Source organism: Plectropomus leopardus, chromosome 6, assembly GCF_008729295.1.
Source record: "Plectropomus leopardus isolate mb chromosome 6, YSFRI_Pleo_2.0, whole genome shotgun sequence".
Lineage (NCBI taxonomy): Eukaryota > Metazoa > Chordata > Actinopteri > Perciformes > Serranidae > Plectropomus > Plectropomus leopardus.
The window spans coordinates 14,434,441-14,461,239 of NC_056468.1; the positions used below are offsets into that span (position 1 = coordinate 14,434,441).

The window sequence follows — 26,799 nt, forward strand, 5'->3', positions numbered from 1 at the left end:
ACAGCCTGCAGCACACTGGACATCAGTTCGCTACTAGAAGTAATTAGGCAGTAGAGGCACGGAGAGAGCGTTTACTTAATTAAAACACTTGATGACCATCTGTTTGCTTATAGTAAATGTTGCTCAAACAATGTGCCTGGACTAGTACACGCACTTTTTTAAATCCTAGCCAGCGTTTGATAACAGCAATTTTGGTGATGTTGCGGCGGCATCACAGAGCTTGCAAAGACTTCCCACTGCAAATTTACATGAAATAACTTTTTTTCCCTGCATAGTGGTTGCTGAAGTGTCCATATTTCAGTATCAGTCGCAGCCTTCCCACCATGTGTCATAACTGGTGCTGTATGAAGTGATAACACGCCATGGCGCTTCCAGGATTTTTCTGGAAAATGCTACACAAAGTGCATCTAACACCCCTGACTCCAGCTGAAAGTGTCGACACAGAGACACATTTGAAAAAGTAAAATGTTTTGGTACAGCTGCGCTATATTCAAACAGCACACACACTTCCCAAAGCACCTACTTTGCAAAATATTCATAACATAATGGCCTCTTTACATCTAAAATAAAGCATTACAGAATGCCTTACCGCCCTATAAACTCAAACAGTGCAAACCCATTCCTATGACTAACATCTTGTTATCCATTTTATATACTATTTGCAATAAATGCAGTCCATTATTGTCCATTAGTGACCCATAACTGTTCGTCCTAATTTGTGCATGTGTTTGTGTTTGTGTGTGGATGTGCTCACAGGGACAGAGATGACTCCCAACTATGTCGACAGCAGCTTCTCCAATTGGACCATTTCCCCATGGTGCACCTGTAAGGGCAGTGGAAACCAAGAAGAGGAATGTATGAACTTCCTGCGGTACTTCACCGATAACACATGCCTAAGTGAGCCATCCCGACACACAGATACTCAGCATGCATCTGCAATGGGTTTTATAACTGATAGGGGTCCAGCGGTCATGTAATATTGATAAGAGCACAAGCGCACGACGCCGTAGTTACTCTTGATGCCATGTAAGAGTAGAGTGAGGCATGAACTTCGATCGAATGCAACTTTAATGATCTCATGGCAGACTCTGTTTTTCAGTGTTGTAGAGCTCTTCAGTGATAAAACTGTGGACAGGATGTTGAGGAGTGGATGGTAGTTGAGAGATGGAACATGCAAATAATGAGAGGCGGGCCCAGACCTCCAGGTATTAAAATGTCAAAAGAAAATTAAGTCAGTTAAAACTTCAATTTTTTAATCTTATTAGGCTTAAACAGAAAATATGAAATTATTTCTGTTATTTCGTTAAAAAGAGAGGAAAAAATGGAAGGTAAAAATATTAATGGATGGATGAATGATGAATGGAGAGATAGAGGTAACTAGATGTTTGGATGTTTGGATGGATGGATGAACGGACAGAGAGACGCACAGAGGAATGGATGGATGGATGGATGGATGGATGCACAGAGGGATAGATAGATAGATAGATAGATAGATAGATAGATAGATAGATAGATAGATAGATGATGGATGGACAGACAGATGTATAGCGGGATGCATGGATGGATGAAAAGATGGACACACAGATGGACAGATGGATGTAAATGGATGACAGCCGGACGGACATGCGGACGCACAGAGGGATGGATGGGTGGATAGAAGAACGTGGATGGATGCATGGAGGGACAGACGGATCGATGGTCAGCATGTTGGATGGAACTTCTTCAGTCCAACTAAATAATTTGTCTGCTACATAGTTCGATACAACTTATCCACAGACACCCCTTTGCCCACTGATTAAGTTCAAATTAAATGTTCTTAGTTTCTCAGAAACTAGTCATTTCTTATCACTTCTCATCCCTCCTTTGGGCAAGATCTGCCCTGGACTTTAATACAAAAGGAACTATTTGCATGTCATTTTCATATTCAATCTGAGAGAGTTAAAGGGCTTATCCCTCGCGGGAGGAAAATGTCATGAAAAGGAACAGATCTTGCACAAATGAAATAATAGCAGAAGCTAAAATACATCTCATCTGTACATCTAATGCATAACACACACAGTGTGCAGCATGACAGAGTGGTTACCTCAAACATCCTTATACTTTTTTGCTGCGAGGTAAAATACAGCAAGCTCCTTCCTTGCTATAGCGGAGCGAGCAGTGTCATCAGCGCTACAAGACACCATTGCCTTTAACATGTTCCATTGTGTGGATAATGCTTTCAGACCATTTCAATAGATTGCTGGGGTACCGTTTTAGCTGAGTGTGCAGGATGAGGGATGAGGCTGGGAGCTGAGGAGGCGTCTTGAAAAATAACACAAAATGCAGCATCTCCTCTCTGCAGTCAAGGGGAACGGGCGATAAACTTCGACACACCAGGGAGGAGAATATACACAAAAACACACTCACTGTACAGAAGTATACATACATATATACATATCTGATAAATGATCTTTCAGCTCCCCGTGGCCTCCATCAACCCCACAATCTCACCCCTATCTTTCCACTCACTGTTTCTGCAGACTAAATCCTTTTTTACATTGATCGACTAAGCAAAGCACACGGTAATTGAAACCATGTGTTGGACATATCATTTATTATCTACTCTCTCTTCCCCCACTGTCTCCTTCATCATCAAGCAAATGAATAGTCCAAGAATAGAATAGTTTTAACATTTAGTCAAATATGGGGAGGCCAACATAAAACATTCCAGCTGAGAGGATATCAGTTGAAACCTAGTCTGAACTGTGATTCCCCTCCTCCCTCTGTGTCTCTTCCTCTTGTTCTCTTCTCCCTTTTCTCTTGCTCCATCTGTCCCTGCAGGTAGGGCAATGCATGCTATGCCCAGGGGTTAAAGGAAAACTTATCCAGAGTCATTAAAAAATTGAATTGCTATTGGCAATGAGCTTAATCACTCAGTGAAACATTTGGGTGCAGTAAAACATCCTGTGTGGAGGCCCTCCAGCCAACTAGTTTGATTTATGACTTTATTCTTCCATCGTACGGCATCTGTAGGGGGATAGCTAGCTATAGACGGCCCTGACAAACAGATGCGTAACATCGCACGTCTCAGCAGTACTTCACTACAGTAGCTCTTCACTGCTAGCATTTAAGTTGTTAGGCTTCACTGGTGAGCTCTGTAGCTCTCTGTGCTTTTATTTTCCAGCAGCAGCCCAAATCACCAGTGCCGAACAGAATGAGAAACATGAAGGGTGCTTTTGTATGTGTTAAGTGTGCAGGTGTACGTGCCTTTTTGTGTTTTTTTTTCTTTCTTTCTTTTTGCTGTACAGTATGTGTACTTGTTATAACACTGTGTAGGTGGACAGAGGACATGACAGACAAATGTGGCCATGCTTCGGGAGCACTAAGGGCCGCGTGTGTGTCCATTCTGCTCATGTGCTCCGCAACTATCCTATCTCTGTCCTTTGTGTGGTGGTGGGGAAATGCCATTTCTGCTTTGTTTGGGAATGTTTTGAATTTGATCAGTCACATGAATCTATTCAAAGCCATCTCTGCATGCTGACCTTATAATGGAGGTGGTTGCCAAGCAATTACATGCCTTGCCTTCTCTCTGGCTGAACAAAGAGAAACAAGCCTCGTGTTTTAAACGGATGAGCAGTGAAAAGGTACTCAGCCCCTATTTTACCATATCTAGCTGAAAAGCTGACTGAACAGGGATTTATCACATTTTTGCAGAGGCTCGCACATGCACTTAGACACAAAATTACACACATGCGTACAGTACATCTGCAGGCGGATACATGAGCGCCGGCTGCTGTTCTCTGTTTGAGCTGATTGATTTGCTACTTTTAAAAGATTCCATTTCTGAGTGTACAACTGCCGGCAAACAAATTGGGGTTCATCATCTCAAGTGCAGACATTATGCCACTATTTGGTCAGCATGTTGCAATTTGAGAATGACTGTTGCAACATAAAAGGGTTTTTTGTAATAAGCTGAGGACATGACCCGAGGTTGTTTGCATGTGATGAATGCGTCTATTGTGTCTCTGCAGGATTCGCTTATAGAAGGATAATTACTAGTTAAAACGATAGCACACTGTAAACATGTTAGGCACAAAAAGACAGCGCAGCTTAGAATATTAAACATAAGGCATTATTGGTATTTTGTAAAATCCTGAGTGGCCTTTCACAAACAAATCTCCAATTGCTGTTTTTGATTAACTCTCAAGCTTACTGACGAGGCAAAAAGACTGGCTCTCCTCACTCCTTTTTACTCATTCCTTCCTCAGTCCCACTCCGCCCTCCCTCATTCCCTCGGTTGCCAAAGATTGGGCAGGGGACCAAGAAGTTGACTTAGAGCTGTCTGTCTGCTCGCTGGCTTCTTGCTGGGACGGCAGTGAAAAACAAATGACTTTATATCTCTGTCCCTGCAGGAAATGCCATCCAGGCCTTCGGTTATGGGATAGACAACATGCAGAACAAAAATGTGTCTGTCCCTGGCCCCTCAGCGACGACGAAGACGGGGTCGGATTGGTCCACGGGCACCTCGGAACCTCCCTTTGTCAGCATCCCAAAGGTAATATCTTTTTGCATTGATTGTTTCATGCTTTGAGATGTTACATTTAAATGCATTTTGTTGATGTTGCAGCAAAAATATACTCATACATTCTGTGCAGTTTCCAGCAACTTCCTTGCACAAATCTGTTCAAATGGACCTAATACCAAAAGAACCATAAAAACACTCCTCCACTCAGCTTCTGTGAAAGGAGGATTTTGTACAGAGGCAAAATCATAAAGCTCAACACGCTGCGCCATTCACATTCACATCACACTCAATCTCTACGCTTGTTAAAGCAATTGGCACATCAGAACAGACGCTTTATGATAAGACAGTTTATGCTACACCCAAGATGATGACATTTGGTTGAAATATTATATTTCTCTCTCATACAATGAAATAGTGGAATAAATGGGAGGTGGGGGTTTTAATCTGGATTAGAGGTTCTAAAATACTGGCCCAGGGCCTGTTCTCCGCTCAGTGCCGTCTACTCTGAAGACTGCAGTCAACTCGGCTATAACTGGGTTCACCGTCTGGAGCAGAAAAACATCACTCTCTGCCGTGCTGCAAGAATGCACGTGTGTTTGTCTTTTAATGGAACTGTACTTCATTTTCTCTTCAAATAAAATGTGAAAATGACAGGACCATATTGTCCGCCAAAGACTCCCCCTCTCTCTCCGTCTCTCCTGAGCAGGACAGAAGTATTTCACTGCACTTCGGGCAAAGGAGAGGTTTTCTTTTCTCTTTTTTATCTAGCTGTTGAGTTTGATTAGTTTCCACATCGAAATATTGTTCTGTTTTACAGATGTATTTTCGATGTGCCGTGCAGCCTTCTGGTGTAAGACTAATGATGTTTTTCACCTTTGCAGGAGACCCAGTTACCAAGCTTGGCTGAATTAGACAAGTATTGTACTTTGTAAAACCTTCTGTTGCCACCACTGCTGTTGATGTTATTGTTAATGTCATTTTTCACTGACTATTAGGGATACACACAAAATCCAAGCAGCGAGCAGTGTTTATGAATGCAAATTTGAATGCTGAATGAATGACTCCCATTAAGACATCTATTTTGAGTAATTCCAGGGGCTTTCACAGCCATTAAATGGTCACACTGCACCCGAGTCATGCAGTATTGTCCTTTACGCGGAAACCCTCATTGTTGTGAAGACAGCAAATTAAAACCTTAAAAATGCTGCGAAGAGGAGAATTAATGAACAAGCACCACTGATAACAATAACATTGTGTACGTTTGGTAAAGGTGTTGCAGGGAGAGAGAAAGAGAGCGAGAGGATGGCGGGAGAATGCATTCTCCAAAGGTTTTGTGTGTGTGTGTGTCAGTATTGATGCACCGCTCTGTGCCTGTCTCACTGCAGCGTGGTGTTTAATTTATTGTAAAAATGGTAATTAGGAAACAATAAGACGTGTGATTACTCAAGCAGGAAGTTTATAATTAGAGAGGGAGCTGGTAGGGACATTTTGGGCGGCCCTGCGTTCTCAGACAACTATGCCTGGCAATTAAAACTTGTCAAACTTCCATGGCAGATAAATTGGGGGAGTGTTGTTATGGTATGAGTCCTTTTGGCAGAAGACTGACTGTCCAAGGCTGTAAATCTCACGGCAGCCAGCACGGGCCTCGTAGTAGCACGCACCCATGTGCAATCACACATGTGCATTCACACATGTTTACAAATAGCAACAGAATACATCAGGTTTGTGATGGACGGGTGAACAAACGTGACACCAAAGGATAACCTATAATATAAAGCACAGCTATAGAAGAGTGAGCATGGAAGAATCTGCGGTCTGTGACTAATCCTGTTGATGTCCGTCATACTGCTCTCTTTTAGTGTATGGAGTATTTTAAGCTAATTTAGATGCATAATTATTCAAAATGTCACTGCCAGTGGTTGTGGGCTTTATCCCATGCTCAGTGAGTAAACATGTGGGCTAGAGCTTGCTCCTTTGAGCACTGCAAATCAGAACTGTATCACGAGTCCTCCTTTGTTTATTTGGAGAAAAACAATATTTTTTCCCATATACTAACATATTTCTGTACAGTTTGATGAGGGAAATTGTAAACTGCCAATGATGTCTTTGCCATATTCCCACTGTCGGTTTTGCACAGATAAAATGGATTTTTTTTGCCATCTTTTTTAATCCTGGTTTGAATTTCAATGTCCTTGCTTAACTGATTCTTGAAAAATGAGCTGTTTCAAGGTCAGCTGTGAACGATTTAGGTGGATATTGACAGAAATGGAATTTAATATAATATGTTTTATTCAGAGTATAATTACCTGCACATAAGAATTTTTGTGTTTTCATGATCTTAAAGAGAGCCATTTATATCTGAATAGGTCTTTATCCAAGACGTCCACCATGTTTCTACAGCAGCCCGAAACTGACAAGCCAAACTTTCTCTCAAGATAAGACCATTTGGTTTTTGCGTAGGCAACCATTGTAAGGAGCTCCTTCACAACAAGCTAAACAGTGCTGGAAAGACACTTATTTTGAACTTGAAAGTGTTTATTCAGTGTTTTTATTGGCTTAAATCACTGGGTCCATTATTTTGAGGAGGAAGATTTCGTATTGCATAAAAACAGACAATAATCTATTTATAAAAATACAATAGACACAATAAATACAATAATAAGCAGGAAATATAAAACACTACATTATGAAAGTGGTTCCACAGTCCAGATGAAAACCTGAGTGAGCTCAGCTCAGGGTTTATCAAGGTTCTGAATGATGCAATTATCTGAAACAGAAAGTCTGCACATGTATTTATAAAGCAGGTAGGCACACCAACATCAACAAACATTTGGCTGGCACTACACCATCGTGGAAGATGGAAAAGCAGTCTCATGCCAGCATTATGGGCCACATTAAGTCTCTGCATGTGGCTTTTTTCTATTGGAACCCTGTAGGTGGGCAGAGTATAGTGGGGTGCAAAAAGCCCTCAATAAAGCTACATTCACATTAACTGAGCACATACCGTATGCATGAGCAAGCGTATGAGCAATACCACATCAGAAGAATTCAGGAAATACTCATTTTCTGTCTTCTTTACTTTAAACAATTAATAACTTGGCTCTTCTGAATGTCTGGATCTTAAGTTATCAGAGAAAAAAGGTGAACACACATTAACAGGGGCTCGGCTGGCAGCCCGACTGCAACGAGTCAAACGACGTCGAAAAAACACTGATTTGTAAGGTGAAACAGCTTTAGTCAGTGTTTTTATGGGTGAAATCAACAGGTCCTTTTGTTTTTGAGAGAAGACCTCTGCAGATCATTCAGCTCCTGGTAAAAACCTCCTGAACAATGAATACTGAAGGAATTCCAACCAGGAGTCACACTTAGCACATGTGATAAGGTTCAGCTGGTTGCAATCTGCAATCCTCGCCGTTTGATGTCACTACTATTGGAATTATTTAAGTTTAACCGCTCATTTTTACTGCATTTCAAGTTGAATTTTAAATATAATGTATATCAACTTGTGTGTGTGTAAACCCCGCCTCTAACCTGACAGCCGCTGGGAAGCTGATGCTGCCTGTGTTCCCACACTGTCACTGTCATGTGTTGATTTTCAGCTCAATTGAATAGAATTGATTGTGGACAGAAGCTTTGGACCTCAGGGCTACTCGATTACTCGCCTTGGGGAACGCAGCCTGGTTGCACTGTAAATTTGACAATGTGCTGATCGATAATGAAAACACTGTCTGTAGTAACCTGCTCAATGACAAGAGGAATATTTTCTTATCAACAGTTTAAACAAGATTCTCTCTCTCTCTGTGCATGTGTTAAAGCATCAGTAAATGACTTGATGTTTTGACATTGTCTGTATTCCATCATGGTGCATGCATTCAAACGCATGTGTTTGTGCTTTTAGTAATGTGTTTATGTGTGTGTGTACCTTCTCTCAAGCTCCAGTGTGTATGTGTGGATATTGGCTGCAGCCGGAGATCTGGACTCATGTCAACAGGCTGCTGCCACACATCACTGCCCTTGCTAATTAATTGGCTTTTAGTCGCGGATGTGTTTGGTGCATTGTCAAGCTACCCATAGCTTTTTTCCCCCCCTTTTTTTGGCAACTGTCATTTAACCATTTCTTTGCAGAGCGTGAATGCACAAGCCCAGGTACACTGAGATAACTGCAGCTATTTTGGATACCCCTCCTCTCCCTCCCTCACTCTCCTGTTTCCTTTTGCAGGAAAAAAATATATGCCTGTCCTGTTAATGTAATCCAACACAATTTTCTTGTTTCATTTTTTATTTTCTTGTTCATAGGTTGCCTTGTTCTGTTGGAAGATGAGGTGCTGGTAGATAACATCTGAGTAGATGTTTTTCCTGTGTTCAGGGAAATGGACCAAAGTGCAATCTCTGCAAAGGTTACATTGGTAAAGATGAGTCGAGGGGATGGTGGTGGAGGAGGAGGAGGAGGAGGAGGAGGAGGAGGAGGAGGAGGAGAAGAAGAAAATGTTTCATGTTCCTTATGATGTAGTGCTGTATTGCTGTGCTGGACTGAAAATGGTGCCTCCGCAAATTGAGCGAGACTACTTTAACTTCGAGGCAAATGGTTATGCTTTGTGTTACAAGAATCAGAGAAAATTGAAAAAGTATTCAAAATGCTAACAATTTTATGGAAAAGCACATAATAAGGCAATTGCAGTTTGGATATAACGGTGGAATTCTGGAGGCCATGGAGTTTAATATCTGGACTGATGTGTTCCCACTGCTCTCTGCCATAATGTGAACACTGTGGTAATGGGACATTTCTATCTCTCCATTTGCACTCTGTACATACATTTATTTTCTCTTGTGCATAAGAATAAACACTGTAGTATTCCGATTGTGCACAGTCAAACTGCATACAAGGGGTCTTGCAAGTGTTTTGTTGGGGCCTCTGCTTGCTGTAATTTATGCCTTATGAAATATTGAAAGAAATCCACAGCTGCTGCTGGCTTCTGTAGCGTGTGTTTGGCTTCCTAGCATGTTTTTCTTGTAAATAAAGCCTGTAATGATAGCTCTAAAAACTGTTTAGAGACTTGCTGGCACAACCTAAAAGAGTTTAAGAAAAAAGAAAAAGTCCTCACAAGAAGCTTTCCTTTGTTGCCAACTTGTTTAAGAAGCAGGGAGCATACTAAGCAGCAGGGGCTTGAAATACTGAGATACTTCACATATCAAAACATTTGGTGGATCAAACACTTAATGTTCCTGCCAAAGTGGGTCTGCCACGGATCCATGTAATGTCTCACTCTTACTCCGACTTTCTGAATCTTTGTTTTCACTTCCTCTCCTCAGCTCTGACCCTGGCCTGTCTCACCTCCCTCCAGGCTCCTCCAGTCTCCTCTCCCTCATCAAATGCCAGAGCAAAAAGCAGCACGAGTGTGTGAGTCACATCTAACCTTTACACGTCTCTGTCTCCCTCTGTGTGTCCCTCTATCTGCCCAGTATCCTGAACCAATGGGCGGTGGCCTGGGCAACACCCCGGTCCTGCCAGAGGATCACTCTGCCTGTCTGTGTGCCAACGTCTGGGCTCTGCTCCCCGGCCTGGCTTTGGCTTTGGTCCTGGCCCAGCATGCCTTATAGGAGCGCCAGGAGGAGAAAAAAGAGGTCATCCACCCACAAGCTGATCCCAAAAGCAGAAGGTGTTATTTCTGAGGCTGATATTAAGAAGGCTGAATCTCCGGGTAGTTGACATAAAATGGCATTCATGAAAGAAGAAAAAAACAAAAAGAGGTGGAAAATATTGAAGTTTTACAATTGTGAATTTGTTGTTCATTTGATGTATCGTTACGGCGGAGCACGACTGTGATGAAGCACACGGCTTTAAAAAGGACCCTTGGTAAGGAGAGGCCCACGAAGGCCATTCTCCGGGACCTACTCTCCCTCAGACTGAGACACAAAATCCTGGAGGACTGAAGCTGAACATTTCAATGACTTCTGCACTTTTCTCACCAAAGGAGGGGGAGAGGGAATGAACAACGTAATTAAAAGAAGACAGGATTGACAGAAAAGAAATTGTTGCAGAGAGAAAAGGAATGAGCGAGAGGTAAATGGGGTAGGAGTGAGTGCGAAGGGAGAAGGAGAGAGAGAGACATATTTCTGCTATCAGTCACACTTTTTTTTTGTCTTGAATTGGTTCTCGACTTAATCTTCTCTTGGATGAACAGACCACAAATTTAGGGGCGGGGATGGGGGATGATTACATTCTGTCTCTTCAACACTAGTGTAAACTCTAAACTGTAAAGCCTACTCAGTGTTCTAAGTGTTGGTATAGTATCCGTGACCATAATCAATCTACCGTACGGCTCTTTCATTTGGGTGCTATACAGTACACCTTTGCAGCAGGCGGCGAAAAGATCAAACGACAGCGACGTAACCAGTTTATGGTCATTTGACATGTTGTTGTTAATGACTGTGGGTGTGCGCCATACGTCCACCTGCACATGTGTATATTTCTGTCTTTATGTATATAAAAAAAAACACTTTTCTTTCATTCAACCAAATGATATCTACGGTACCTTGAATGGACATTACTGTACGCTACAATGGCTCTGTATTGGTACTCATGGAAGGCTTTCATTATCTGCGTTTATATTTGTCTATAATGGTTTGATGACAAAGAATGTATACAGGGATGAGATTAAACTAGCTCAAACTGCTTGGAAAGCCATAACCTGTGTGTGAGTATCATACTGTTTTCACTGAGTGTGTGCATGTGTGTGTGTGTGTGTGTGTGTGAGAACAATTATTTCATTGTGTGTGCATCTATGTTTTCATGCAGGAGAAAAGTAGCTTATAAGGAGTAGTTTAAATTGCCAGTGTGGGGGTTCGTTCGGCCCCCTCAGAGAGCAAGAGGTTATGATGCATGGTGTAATTAACTGCGGGCTTTTTTGAGAGTCAGGACAGCCACCAGTTTTTTCAGAGTGCCTATGACCCAGCTTTTTAACTCTATTGTTCTTCTTCTTCATTGAATATTTTAAAGGGGAATGCCACAGAAATTATGAATTATTATATGTTTTTTTTCAAAGCATAGAAAAAGTTCAATTAATATCGTGAACATGAGTTTATCTCTCTTTAAGCCAGAGACCATAAAAGTAAGTCTCAAACTTATTATTCCATCAAGTATAAGTCCGGAGCTGCTGCACACACAATTAATGCGAGCATGATTTTGTGGAAGCACAGAGTGAGTCATCCTAGTTATGATCATATTCAGGATATGGTGTTCTAATGTCTCCTCATGCAACGGTTCGTATGATATCCTACGAATTAGCACCCTACAAATTACATTACGTCCTTAACTTAAGGTTACATAAGCAATGTAAAGAAATGTATAGCTTTGTATCAAAACAATGTGGGCAGCATGTGCAGTGGCTAAATACTCCTCCTCCCCTGCCAGTGACAGACCGCCAAATGATTTAATTTAAGTAATTTTGCAGTCTGCTTTGCTGGCTCTTGGGACAGTTGCTCAGACTATAGGCTGTACTTCCCCTTTTTTGTGTTGCCCACCAACCCTGACCAAGTCAGAGTTATACAGCTGATCGAGAGACGCACCTGCCCCTCTCTCCGTCTCTCAAACACCAAAATCCAATCAAACAGTAAAACTAGGCACTGCCTGTTTCTCTTCTAAATGTTTTTAAATGCCCCATTTCTTCATATTGGCGAGAGTTTTTGCACAGGAGGTGGGCGCCACACTTTCACCTGCACACTGAATACGGAGGCTAATACAGAGGAGATCAAACAGTTAAATCAAGCAGCGCTGATCAACTATAAACCAAGATTCTGTTACTGAGTTGCATATTTTTCACAAATGTTTTCAGAAACACCTTTTAGTTCACCGTTTAATACGAGATCTGGCCGACTGCCATTGTTTCACACAGACCACTCCGCATTACGTCAGGCTGAGCAAAAGCACCCCTTTCTGTGTTTTCTCTGGTCATGTAGCACCATTTTCAAAAGTATTTGTCTACTGCATACACAGCCTCGTTTTATGTGAGAGCCTTCATTATATTGGTCGAAAACGTCTTTAAGGCAGTCAGTGTTAGGCAAGCAAAGTTACTGAGGTTAAGTGCATATAAATGAATAAAAAACGATAAAAATGACTAAGAGTTCACTCAAACTTCTCATGGATCCTCTTGTGTTCACTAGTCTTGTGTTTTATTACCCTTCCACCACTCCAATCTGCCTCCTAACCCGTACCACTAGAGACCACTTCCTTCTACTCACGTCCGCTCAGTGGTCACATGACCAAAACCTTCTAAAAAATGTTGTTTGTGCACAAATTACCGGCTCATCACTATGTGGGATGTGTACAAATTTTGTTGCATTACTTTTTATAGGAAAACGTATCAAGAGTGCATGAGAACAACCATGTAAAATAGGTGTTAATATGAGCACAGGGAAATAAAGTAATTAATATTCCTTGTTTACATTTAAAAAAAATAATAGTACTAACACGGTTACTGATTGCTGCAGTCTATTAGCACAGGCACCTTTGATGTTTACAAAAACAAACTAACAATGGGAGATGAGAGCAACAGGAAATATTAAACACTACAATTCATATTTACAATCACTTCACAACTTAACTGCTAATTTCTTCTGCTGCGATCGCCAACAGCTGTCTGCTCTTATAGAGCATCTGCATCTCTCTCCCTCAGCGCGCGCGCGCGCGCACACACACACACACACACACACACACACACACACACACACACACGCGCGCACACACACACACTACATAGTCACTCACCTAACATTATTCCTGAAGGCAGCTGATAGCTGATGTGGCCTGTTGGACAGGGGGCCAGTGAACAGGGATATGCAGACTCTAAAAGAGAGAACTTTGTTTCTTCATCACTCCAGATTGAGATGTAATGGCTGCTGATGTAATGTTTTGTATTTGTGTTTCTGGTAGTTGGCAGTTCTCAATAATCAGAATAGGGTGTATACATGCAACAGCATCCCAGCTTCTTTCAAAGCACTTCAGGTTCAGGCATATTCAGGTTTCTGAGATGGGGTAAGGGCTGATCCAGGTCTCTGATAATGGGGTGATTCGTCTGCATTGTCAAACACATTAACGGGATTAATGGTAGACTTATATTGGTGTTTCAGGGCAGATACTGATATCGATTATTAGTACTTAATGAGACTGATAACAAATATTTGGAACCGATATGCATTTACAATAAAAATGATTTTTTTTTAGCAAAAGTTGAATCAAAAATGAAACTTTCAACATTATATACAGCAAGGTCCCTGCAACTTTTTTGTATACAATTCAGTAAAACAATTTTAATAAAAAATGAATGAATAAAAGTAGCTCCCTGAGGTTTTATAAAATAAAAATCCCATATAAATAAAATCCTCCCATGCTGACACTTTCCTTGCATGTACTGCAGACTGCCTTCCCTGGTGTTGGCTGAGTGTAATACGCACAGTTTTTCATTAATTAATTTTATCGCTGGTCATTAAAATAAAACGCTGATATAGATGATCAGCAAAATGCCAAATATCTGCCCAGATAAACGGCCAGGCCGATAATTTGTCGACCCCTAAACGCTGTACTTCAAAACCCCGATCATAGACGGGTTATTTGTGTCCATGTAAGCATACTCACTGTCTGTGGAGCAATTCCACACTTCATACTTATACTTGACTTGACTTTAGCACTGTGGTTTTTGGATTTGGGAGAGAGTTGATCATATTTACTAATGTTTTGGGGCTGTCTTTGACCACAAGAATAATATATATGTATTTTGAAAATTGGCATAGCTTCCCTGTAGATGTCCCATATTATGGGCATTGAAAATGTCCCTAATTAAAATGCATGACCATACCTATTCACTAAAAAAAAAAAAAAAAAACCCCAATACCGTTAAAAAAAAAATCCGTAAGTCCTGTTTTCAAAACAATGCAGATGTGAAAACGGAGTATTGACTTTAAAACTTAGAAAAACATTCTTATTCACTTTATTCCTGAGTGTTAGATGAGAAGACTGACCCCTCACGCATCTGTACGCTGAATATGATGCTACCGCCATCAGCTGGTTAGCATATCTTAAAGAGCATAAAGACTGGACAGCTAGCGAGGAAGTGTCGAAAAATCTACCCACAAGCACTTTAATTAACACTCAATATCTTGTTTGCTTTGTGAAAGTGTTTTAAACGGCAGATATGTGCAGGACAGAGCATTTTTGTGCAAAGCTGACTGGCTGCTGGCTTCCTTGCCTATTTAGTGTACAAACATCTATATTTTTTACTAAATTTAAACAAAAACAAACTTCTTAATGGATCATTTCAGAGTTTTTCCAAGTACTTTCTATACTCAAGGGCCTTGTACGTACATTGAAAAATGTATTTGCTGTCATCATTCATCCTGTCCAGATGTGATATGATCCTTACAGCACAGCGATTGTGAATTTGGTCCTCTATGTTGAGATCTCTTCATGGCCAGTTTTGACAGCGAACAATATTTTTCATAAGGTCATATGAGTGTCATTTTATAAATCTTAAACCTATCCTTGAACAAATCTTTTGACTGAATCATTTCACACGGGCACCTTGTAGCAAGATGTATTTCTGAATGTTTGTACATACATAGTTCTTTCCTTGCAGTAAATCAAACTGTTACTGACACACAATCAGTGTTTCCACCAAAATGTTTATTTTTTCAGGCTGCAAGTACAGCGTTGAGTCGCATAAATGCATGCTACTGAACCTTACAGCTTTAAGTTACCGGCTGAGTTAGAAAAAACGTTTACAATCCGTCACGGGAACAGATGCCGAATTAAACTCTGCTCAATATGTTACCATTAACTGTAGTTGCACTGTATACAGTCTGGTCAGGTCTGGCAGAAATTATAGTGATTTCTGAAACTGCTGTGTTTACTGCTCTGGGCTCCTGAGATTATAAAATGTCAAACACTTGGATTTAATATGTATCATTTTTCCCTGTGAGCGCCACATTCACATAGAAATTTCAACAGTGACATCGTGTTTGATGTTTCAGCTCAGTCTTGTTATCATCATCAAGTTAAAAGATAGGGAGACTCTATGAGGTAAAAAGTACAAACAGTTCCATCTTAGGGATTCTTTTCACTGGTCTCATAACAAATAATCACGCATTTGTAACATCAGTCAACATTTACCAAAGTATCTGAAAAGATAAAAAGACACAATACATGAGTAATTTGTCCTTTCTGTCAAATAAGAAGCATCTCCTGTTTTTTATTCATCAGGTGGATATCTTTCCTGGCAATGGTGCAGTCCTTTTGAATTATAATGTATCTGCTCCAAATTACTCTCAATGTATGGATGCATGATTTACAGATATGGTTGTCTAAGTTAAAAAAAGAAAAAGAAAAAAAGGAAAGAAAACAGCTCAGGCGTGCAAAACAATTCAATTTGAACAAATCTATCTAATCGTCCATCTAAAACATATCCACATCATCAACAGTAAAAGTATGGCACAGCGTCTGAGAATCAAAAAGCAAGGCTTTCTTATCCTATATCAACATTTAACAATTTCAGAGGAGGGAATCCATCAAAGATGAAGCAGAGCTGCCAATTCCCCTGCAAGAACAGCCCCAGGAGTCCTTAATGCAATACAGCCATAATATAGTGCAGACCCCATTACAGTATCTCTCCTCCGACACAGACATGGGTCCTCTTTATGGCAGGAAACCCATATTATTTTTACATGCTTATGTTTTTTTTATATTAAATTACAAATTTGAGCTTACTATGGCAAGATGTATTTGCCCAGTTTGACACTCCTTTACCTGCAGTCACTTACACCTCTATGTATTTTACATTTTTGCCTGAATAATTTAGCGCTCGGTAGAGTCTACAGCAGGATTATTACTGGGAGAAGGTGAAATGCAGACAGACTGCCGCATTTGTACCTGGATGATAACAAGGACTGGTGATGTTTTTGGGTTGTGTACTGTGGGAAGTTACTGACTGACACTTCATGTTCAATCCTTTCGACAACATAAAATGTTTTCTTTTTGGCTTTCACTGGATGTGTGGAGCCAAACAGAGTTCTCCGTGCCTCCGCAGTGTGCCGTAAATGTAAATCACAGCGTTTGCCTGTTAGCAGTATATTCAGTTCCATAAATGCAACATGAAAGTGAACTTCTGCCCTGCTGTGTATATTTTACAATCTGCTGGATCTGAAAATTTACAGCTAAAAAGCTCTCTGGGCTTACTGTTTACGCAGCTGTCACCAGAACAATGCTGCCTATACCTCCCTATTAATCAAACTTTGATTTGGTCAGTTTGTTGCTTACTTTTCAGAAAAAAAATGATGACACACTGTGAGTTAATATATAGTCAGCTTCCCATAAAGTCGATCAAAACTGGCAGATAAATTAAGAGGCTTGACATGTGAAAAATGCAAATAAACTGATCAAAATTCAAACCACCCCTCTCTTCATTTTACCCTCCCCGGAGCGGGTCTGAGTTTGGGGCCAAAAAGACGGCAGATCAGCAGTTCTTACTCAGCTTAAGAGAATGTGTATGCAGGAGACCTACGCAACACACATCACAATTTACAAATGTATCAGGGATTTTATGGCAGATATTACCAGTGCAGGAACGCAGCGAAGGGACAGCTTGAAAAGAGGCCGAATAAAATGCTTTTATATGGGAGAAAAGTGAATGGTGGGAAGCTGGGTTTGTATTCTAGATATAAAGCCAAAAAGATATGGTTTTCTGTTTGCATGATCATAATTTAAACTACTGAGGCAGAAATGCGTAGGACATGTTTCTGTAGAACAAACGGCTCAGCCGTGCAACTTCAATGTGCACACCAGTTGCACAGTTGTGGGAGCTCATTTTGCCCCAGCGTCATTGCATTCCTGTGCTTAAAGGGGACCTATTGTGCTCAGATCCAGGTTCATACTTGTAGTTAAGAGTTTTCATTTGAACATGTTTGCATGCTTTCATGTTCAAAAAACACTTTATTTTCCTCTCTGCTGGAACACCTGTATTTACTGTCTGTCTGATGTGCTCCGTTTGAGCGGATGTCTTTAAGCCCCCCTCCCGAAAAAAGCCCAGGCTGCTCTGATTGGTCAGCATTTCCGGATCTTCTGTATCTTGGTCTCTATACAGCCAGGAGAATAACTGTAATCAAGTACCATGGCATTATCTACCATAAAAAAATCACCAATATAAGCTTGTTAATTTGAATCTTCACAAAAAGATATGTTTCATCAGGAATATGATTCAAAAATCAAGGAGAATTTAACAACATCGGCACAAGATTAAATGTCTCCCGGACATTATCATGTTGCTACCTGCAGCAGCAGCTGAGAGCGACTGTAACTGAGTGTAGCAGCACACTCTAATAAGAAAAACCAAAGCTTCTAAACTGAAAACTTACACAACAAACAACAAACACAACCTGACATGTTCCAGCAGAACTACGATCCGATATTGGGAAAAAAATTAATAACACTGGCAACCAAGACTACAGCTTTCCCTGACATACGTGTAGCAGCATACTTACAGCCGGGGAGTGGCTGTAATGTAGTAACTATAACAAGCATGTCTAAAGTGTGGCCTGGGGGACAAATGTGGCCCTCCAACCAATTTTACATGGCCCTTAGCTTGACTTGAAAAATAAACTATACATGGCTCGCCACACAATATTGGTTAATCAAGCAATATCACTTTGCAATATTTCCCTTCACCTCACGATGGCAGGACTCAAATACATTTTGTAGACGTGCTTCAAATAGGAACTATGCGTGAACTGACGTGTTTTCATAAACAGCCAGTTAATAAGCAAAAGAATGGTTACCTCCCAGCAGACATTTCCTTTTAAATAGCAGACATGGCCACAGCAAAGAAGCAAAAAGTTGACAGTGAGGATTGCCGCTTTCAGGAGCGGTGGAAAGTTGAATACTTTTTCATTGTAAGATGAAAAAGGTGCGTTTGTCTCCTTTGTATAGGATTTTTTTAAGTAAACCATTAGATGTGAGAAGCAGCATGCCCACAGGTTTTTTCCTATCTGGCCCCCATTCAGAGAAGTCTGAACACCCCTGGAGTATAGTGACACTGTCTACTTTGAAAAATTGACAATAAAAGATTCTAAAACAAAATCTTCACAACCAGACATGTTCCCACAGAAATACGGTCCAAAATCAGAGAGAAACTGACCATATTAGCAAGCAAGATTACAGTATTCCTTTACTTCCAGCAGCCACGGGTGGAAAGAGTAGCCTACGAGACTATTAGAGGCTACTCAAGTATACATTAAGTTCCTTTAAAGAAATTACACTCAAATAGCCTAAAAGTAAAATTATTTATGTAAGAAATTACTGAAGTAAATAAGAGAGTCAGTTAAAATGTCCTCAGAGTACTGTATAATATATATAAAGGGCGGTGGAGGGCTGGAGATGACAAAATAAGTCACAAGAAATGTCACCAGTTGAACAACAAAAGCATAACAACCTCTTGTGTCCAAAGCAACAGCGGGCCAAATTACATTTCTATATGTGGCACTTTGCAGCAGCCTGTATATGCAATGGATAATCAACCAGTTTACCCCCAGTTAACCAGAAAACAGGCAAAACATTGACAAAAATGATCTACAATAGCCTAAATAAAATGTGACTACTGGCTGCATGTGCAAAAGCAATACCAAGCTTCACAAATTAGGATAAATAATAGGGGTGGGAGAATTCACGTAAGAAACTTGATTCTCGTTTTTAACGATTCAGAAGCGAATCAAAAAATCCTAAACACTGAGTATGATTATATTTACTAAATATAGTCTATAGTAAATTTTTATCATTTAGAAAAGTCTTAGTAATTTTGAGACCGTTTGTCGGATCGTCTTACTTGTCTCTGCAGTGAAAGCTGTGCCGGTCAGAGGGATGAGTCCGACGCATCGTAGCTCTTTCAGAAGCCTCAGTATGCAGCCTGGGAGTCCCGCTGTTTTTACGGGACCCTTTTTCAATAAATCCGTAATAATGGATCCGATTTGGGTGTCGTACGTCCATATTTTATCCATCCGATGATAAAAATACATTAGCGTCTATGCTAAACGCCATATTGGTTTCCCATGATTCCTTTGGAGAGAGGTCAGAGGTTGTTTTAGTGTTGTCCACCAATCGGAGGACGAGCCGACGCTTCGTATCCTGTTACGCATGCTATACGTCATCTGGTTCAAACTGCACTGTGATTGGTCTAATCCACCTGTATCTATCGCTCTGTGTTATTGGTAGCGCCTCATGCGTTAGTATAAACTCTGGTAGCCCCTAATAATAATAAATTATATTTAATAATAATAATAATAATAATATAATAATAATAATAATAATAATAATAATAATAATAATAATAATAATAAATAATAATAATAATAACAAGGGTAAATCAGGAGACAGTCTAACAAGCAGCAGGGCCTCATATGGATGTAAACTCTGTGTTGACTGCAGGCAGAGCAGGCAGGAGAGTCAGGGCCCTCTCTGAAGTGTCAGGAGTGTGGATGTGGCCCTCTGCATCATCACAGATAGGAGCTGCTTTGCAGAATGGCACAGGTAATGGGATACACAAAACAACTGCAAAAAAAAAACAATGGGACTTTTTTTTTTGGAAAAGTGTGTTTATTTTTTGAACTATAATAATTACAATGTTTATTTTTTTCACTTTCTGATTCCCAACACTTGAGAGAAAGGTTTTCTACAACAAAAGGCTTGTACATAATAAAACCTCCATAATTTCATACACACTTTGTTTTCATAACATAACATGCCACTGGGAAAACAGACTGGAGTAGATCCTGAAATTACACCTCCTATATTTTGAATCGAGAATCAATTCTGAATCGAATCGTGACCCTGAGAATCGAAATCGAATCGAATTGTGAGATACTGAAAGATTCACATCCCTACTAAATAACCTGACACTTCTTATAGAATCAACAACATAAAGCTGTCTAAACACTGCACAGCAGCTACAACAACACATAGGAGACACTGCACAGACAGCACAGTCAATGATGCAGTTGTTGTTGACGTTATTATTCAGAGTTGTTGTACTCACCTGTATGAGCATCTCGCTGTGTGCACTACCAAGTCCTCCTGTTAATCTGCACGATGTCCAATTTCTCTGCTCGTTCATTCTCAGAGCATAACGTTAATACAACCAGTCATTCAGTCTCTTTATCCCATTATAACCAGTCCACTCGTTTCCTCTTTCCCACTGCAGCACTCAAAGGTTTTTCAACGTGCTGAGCTAAATGCGGGGATTATTGTCAAAAACAGCAGAAAGTGCTCACACACCTCATGGAACAAAAACACTTCCTCACTGAAAGCAAAAGTGACCAATAGTGGATCCACATGAGCACTTTGGCTGATCCATGTCTGCACCTGTGTCAGGCAACTCAGGTGTGTTTGATTTTCTCACCGGCATACTTGGCAGTTAGAACAACCTATATGAGCCATTAACCCTTTAAAATCTGAGCAAATTGGTTTGATCATCTCCAAAACAAGGGGAGAAGGCAATGAGCAACTTAACAATAAATGGCCCCAAAATTTGCAAGAAATTAGTAAAAAGTTATAAGAAAATTACTTGAATTTAAGAACAAAAAAAAGAAAGAAATAGAAAGTGACCTCAAATAAACTGCTGGGAATTCAACAAAAAGAAACATATGTATTTTTTTCTGGAACATAATTTGAAATATATAGTTATAATAATTTTGTATATAGTTTTCTGGACTTTTTTTGTTATAATTTTCCTCTTTTTACCAATAATAATACGAATTTTCTTTTACTAATTTCTTGCAATTTGTGGGAGGTTTCTTGCCAAACTGTTCATTACCTTTTCCCCTTGTTTTTTTTTTTTTTTTTTTACAAAAGAAATTAAACAAATTTCAGTTAACCAATTAAGGTTGATGCAAAAAATTTTTAAACTATGCCAATTTATAGTAATGCTAACCATAACACATTAGGATGTAAACTTACTAGTACTCAAAAAGTACAAGTACACTAAAAACTACTTAGTTACAGTAACATGAGTAAATGTAATTAGTAACTTCCACCCTGGAGGCTGGAGCAGATAATATAAAGAAATCTGTCACGTGCTGACATCAGCTTGACTTGAAAGAAGAAAAAAAACATTTAGAAAGACAGTCTGTAGCCGAATGTTTTTGCTCTCAGAGATTACTTTTACTTACATTCAGTGATGTAATTGACCAAGTAATAGTCAATACCTAAGTATTGTTTGGGAGTACTGTACTTAACTTGAGTTTTTATGATTCTGTCAACTTTCACTTTTACTGTACTATATTTCCAAAATAAAATTAATACGTTTAGTCCAATGCATTTCCCTGAAGCATATTAGTCAGTACAAAATGGGGATGTCAGAGAGGAAGGGAAGGATAGATGAATTAATAGGAGGGAGAGAAAAAAGGGACTTTATTCTTTAAATCCTTTAACTTTTAATAAAAGAAAAAAAATGACCTGGGTGGTGTACATGAAAGAAAGAAATAAACTTCATAATCAGAATTCCAAAAGCTTGCTTTTTTAACAGCATTTTTTTAACATTAACTTTCAAAACTTACTTACATTTAATATAATAAAAATACTCTCTAGACTTCGGGACTTCTACTCAAGTAACTTGAAATTCTATCATTTTCCGGTGAGATATCTGTATTTTTACTCAAGTGTGGATTTTAGGTACTACCTCCAGCACTGCATACGTTCACTCATAATTTGAAACTGTAGCCACATTTGATATGAACTTACAACGTGGTAACATTTCATATATATTTAACTGTAAATTAGGAAAAGCACAGAAGGTCCCCTTTAAACCCAGAATGTGTGTTGTTTCTGTGTGTGAATGAATGCGTGCACAAGGCTGTGCGCTTGTGCATATGATTGGGAAAAAAGTGAAAAATCTTGAAACAGGAAATGTGCTAGGAAAGCAAATTTCTTCTTTTTTCAAAAGGAATCTTGTGGAGTCCAGTTTGTTTCTTCTCTTTACAGACGGTTAGAAGTGGAGAAGAGGAGGAAGCAGGTAGCGGAGGGGTTTTGGGGGCACGGGAATAAGAAAGCGGCAGGTAGCTGTACATTTCACAGTTGATTAATGAGTCAGTGGGATGATGTCTCTTATCAACACTCTGCACATGGCGGAGAGAGAAGAAAGGTTTACCGGGGCTAGGAATGCTCCAATCACAGACGGCTCCCATTGCCGTCCCATCATTCCTTTCTGTGTTCACCCACCTGTTTTTGTTGGGCTCTCTTCTTCTCTTCTCCACAGCAGTTTGTAGCTGATGCAATTGGACCCTTTAGCCCGTGTTAGGGAAGATGCCAATGAGTTTTGTCTGAGAGATGAGTGATACATCTGCTGCTGTGCAGTTCACAGTGTGTATCACGGTCTTTGTTTGGAGATTACCACAGGAACTGATGTAAACGCCTGTAATGAGTTGTTAAATGTGGCTTATGTCATCATGCAAGAGAAAAGTATTGTAGGCTGCCTGCTGACAGCTGGGAAAGAGCCTCTGGTATAATATTAGTAATAGTTATAGATGTGTTTGAAAATGTATCACTTTCACGCTTGACAGGGCTGGATGTTTGATATAAACTCCTGTTTATCAAGTTTGATACGCAGCCTGGAAGTGATGATCCTTGATAAATACTGAATGTATGGCATGCACTAATGGCTCTCCAAACCACTGCGAGATGAGCTGAGAATGATAGTTATTTCGATGCCTGGGCAGAAAAATCCCAGCCACAGCGGGTATCCGAAGCACTGTAATACACTGTGAACATAAATCGTAGGGTGAAAAAGAAAAAAAAAGAGAATAGAGAGAGCTGCAGACAAATAAATTCAAAGAAATGGAGTGCTCATATTGTTGAGTGTAGTATATATATCCTTGTGAGATAAAATATTACTTTAAAAAATGTTCAGATGTTTTTGTCACGGGCTGTAAGCCAAATTATGTTCTTTCTGCCTGCATTTGTTCCACTGAAGGTGTTAATATTTTACTATAATGTGAGAAATCCTTTCTGCTTGATCGACTTGCAATACGTTTTTAATGTCAGTTGTAGGGAATTAAAGTGATTAGAAACAGACAGATGCAACACCAGTGGGTATAGCTTTCTCTGGATGTACTGCAGACTCACCGAGAGTTGTCAAGAACACTTTTTGCCTTTCTTAGATAAATCAGAGAAGACAGAGATGGAAAAAAAGACGGATGTGAAAACGACTCTCTTGGGTTTAAACCAAGCACATCACAAAAACATGGATCTTTTCTCTGAACTTTGTATTATTTAGCACATTAATAACTGTAGGAGGAGGAATTACAATATCTGACACTAAAAATTAAAAACAGCAAACGAGTCTTTATCTGGCCGCATGGGATGCTCTTGTTTGATTCACTTTGCTACTCAAGCTGAAACTGCAGGTGTTTTAAAATTACAAAATCGTGCTTATTACAACAATAATGATGCTTTTTGGAATATTAACATGTGCCTCCATTAAATGTATTTTTCAAACACTCATTAAATAACCAAAAGGTTGGCCAAAGCAGTGCCCAAGTGGTGGTGGTTCCAGATGGCAGCAAGAGGTAATTGAAAAATGTGAACTTCAATACACTGCATTCATGCAATCCAAGTGGAGGCTGTGCACAAATATTTCTGCCTCTCCAGTGAATTTCCCTGCATGACAAGACAAATTTGATCATTATAAATAACACAGCTATGGTGTGACCTTTGTAGTTTTGTTTTTAACATTATCTAATAACAGGCAGGAAAAGCCTTTAATATGTGAAATATTTCTACATGCTGTCCATGGTGCATCTGAAAATACAGTCTAATAAATGTATCTACTTGAAGGTCATTCATGATATGATGATAATAGCATGATATAATGAGTGTACCTCTTCATACTGTGAAACCTGTATTTCAAGGTCAAATCACTGGTATGCCTGATGTTCAAAAGGCCTTTAAATTCTTCGAATAACGAAAGACCGTTTTGAAAGAAACGCTGGAATCCTGCAGATATTCCAGTCTGAAAAAACGAATGTCTGATGTATTTGAAAAAGTTAAATGGTCTGAAAAATTGTGAGAGTTCTCCAGACTTTTCTATTAGTTCATCTGACTGTTGACACAAAAACTTTTGAGAAGGATGACAGCTCTGCCAGACACTGCTGTCCTCTCTGTCTATTCAGTGTCCAGTAAAGTTGGTTTAACCTTCCTAAGACCTTTGCACACATAAACTCAAGTATCTCTGATGGGCTGAAGTGTTATTTCAACTGTGTTTGTTGGTGAGTTTCAGTGAAATGAGATTACAAAACACCTCAGTTGTTTGTCAGCAAAGCTCATTATGAATGCAGAAGTTTTTAGAAATGACGGATGGCAATATCTTGTGTATATGTGATTGGAAAAGGGCCAATAAGAGCTGTATCTTCTTTTACTTTGACACCCAGCAAATGAGATGAACACATGCACATTGATTTTTTTTTAAAGAATAAAAAAAGGCTTTCTTATTTCATTAAATGATGTTGTTCTTGTAATGAATTGTTAAACTGTCTCTGCAGTCGCCACATGAGAAACAGCGTTACTTATGACGCTCTGTTTGACAAGTGAAAATTGTTCCAGCGTGGAGGAGAGAAACACAGAGACAGAGAGAGAGACTGTAATTGGAAATCAAAACAAGGGCCATATTTTTTTTTAAGCAAACATCTTCGTTGTCTGCCGAGGAGAGTGGACAGCAGTATTGAACCAGACCACTTGAGATGTAATTCCTTGCTCCAATGAAGAAAGACTGGACATTTCTATTGTCAAGACCAAAAACAAAAAAGTGAAGGTGAAAGAAAGAAAGAGGGGGACAGAGAGATAGGATGAAAGAGAGGCATCAGGGAGAACAAAGCAGCATCGCAGGGAGTGCTGAAAGGAAGGAGGAGAGGACTCAAGCTAGTGGAGCTGTGAAACAATCCGATATAGATTCTGCCATGGCTGTGCGACTTTGACTGCGTCATGCTCACCCCGCTGCCTCTCACATGTGGGGCAGTTATTGATGGAGCCGTCATATCCAGGCTGAACATCTGTAATGAAATTCTACTCTTCTTATTGGATTTGGCGATGGGATCTCTGTCTCTCTCACAGCTGTAGTCTGGCCTTTTATTGCACAGACGAAGCAATCCTGTGGAGGACATATATATATACACCCAGACACACACAGTATACAGTACTGTATGGAGTCCTGTGTGTGGGGATTATGCTGCTGCTCACCACTGTAGCTATTGTTTACCCTCTATGGATTGGTGTGTCAACACTGCATTTTTACTGTATTTTAATACTGTTTTTCATTCTCCGAAGAATGTTGCCAATTGAATCAGAGTTAAGTTAGAGTTAAATTTTGTTTGCGCCTTCTGAAAAACACATTATTCTTGCAAAAGCACAGGGCAGAAGGCAAACATAATGGACATGGGCTCCTAAAGAAAAAAGCAGGAGTGAAAACTAACCAGAGTTGGTATCAGCAGTGGCTGCAGGCAGCGTGCAACAATAGGCGGGCAGCGCGAAGAGCTCTGCAAATGGTATTATGGAGGGAGAGCAGGAATGTGGTCGAATAGAATGAAATAGTAGAGCACAATAGATTTGAACAGAATAGAATAAAAGAACCAGTATAATGCACAGCAAATTTAGGAATAATTTATCAGTAACGTACTAGAATGAATATTACAGTGGACCATGAAGAGCCGTCGTGGCCACGGGAGGAGCTTTCATCCGAATTTCCAAAGGGAGGAAAAAGGGAAGGCAAGAGAGCAAGAAAGAGGGACAGCACAAACAGAGCGAGGAGACAGAGTATAAAATTCACATGACAGGTCTCGTTATCTTGAATGCAAATGCCGACTGTGTGTTTGCTGGAGTGACACATTGGTTCTTTTATTGATAAATTGAGGACTGCTATGCTATAATGCTACCAATATACTTTGCAGGGGCCTGGGTAAAGGACCCACTCTAAAGGCATAGATGATGACAGACTGTTTAGACTGCCTCTCATTACTCTCGCACCTCCCGGCCTAGCGAGTTTACATGTTTATGACGTACGCACAGCAAAAGATTCATTATTCCTGCTGCCTGTGGTGATTTAAAATGGTATGGGTGGATTTTTGGATTACAGGAGCTCTCAAAAAAACGAGCCTTGGTTTTTCTCACTCCTGGAATATTTGAATGTAGAGCAGATGACCCATCAAGGCACCTCCTACAGATGAAACAAAACACCTGCAAATACACCAACGGCTCTAGCTTTTGCAATCAGATTTTG

At 40.0% G+C, this 26,799-nt stretch overlaps 1 protein-coding gene across 1 annotated transcript in view; it reads left to right on the plus strand.

Annotated features, from left to right (window-relative positions):
* LOC121944971 (GDNF family receptor alpha-2-like) overlaps positions 1-11,173 on the plus strand; it is a 54,887-nt gene extending 43,714 nt beyond the window's left edge. The window contains exons 6-8 of the mRNA XM_042488953.1: positions 757-897; positions 4,392-4,534; positions 9,965-11,173. Of these exons, the coding sequence (XP_042344887.1) occupies positions 757-897; positions 4,392-4,534; positions 9,965-10,102 (422 nt within the window). The 3' untranslated portion in view covers positions 10,103-11,173. The remainder of the gene's footprint in view (positions 1-756; positions 898-4,391; positions 4,535-9,964) is intronic.
* The last annotated feature ends 15,626 nt before the right edge of the window (positions 11,174-26,799 follow it).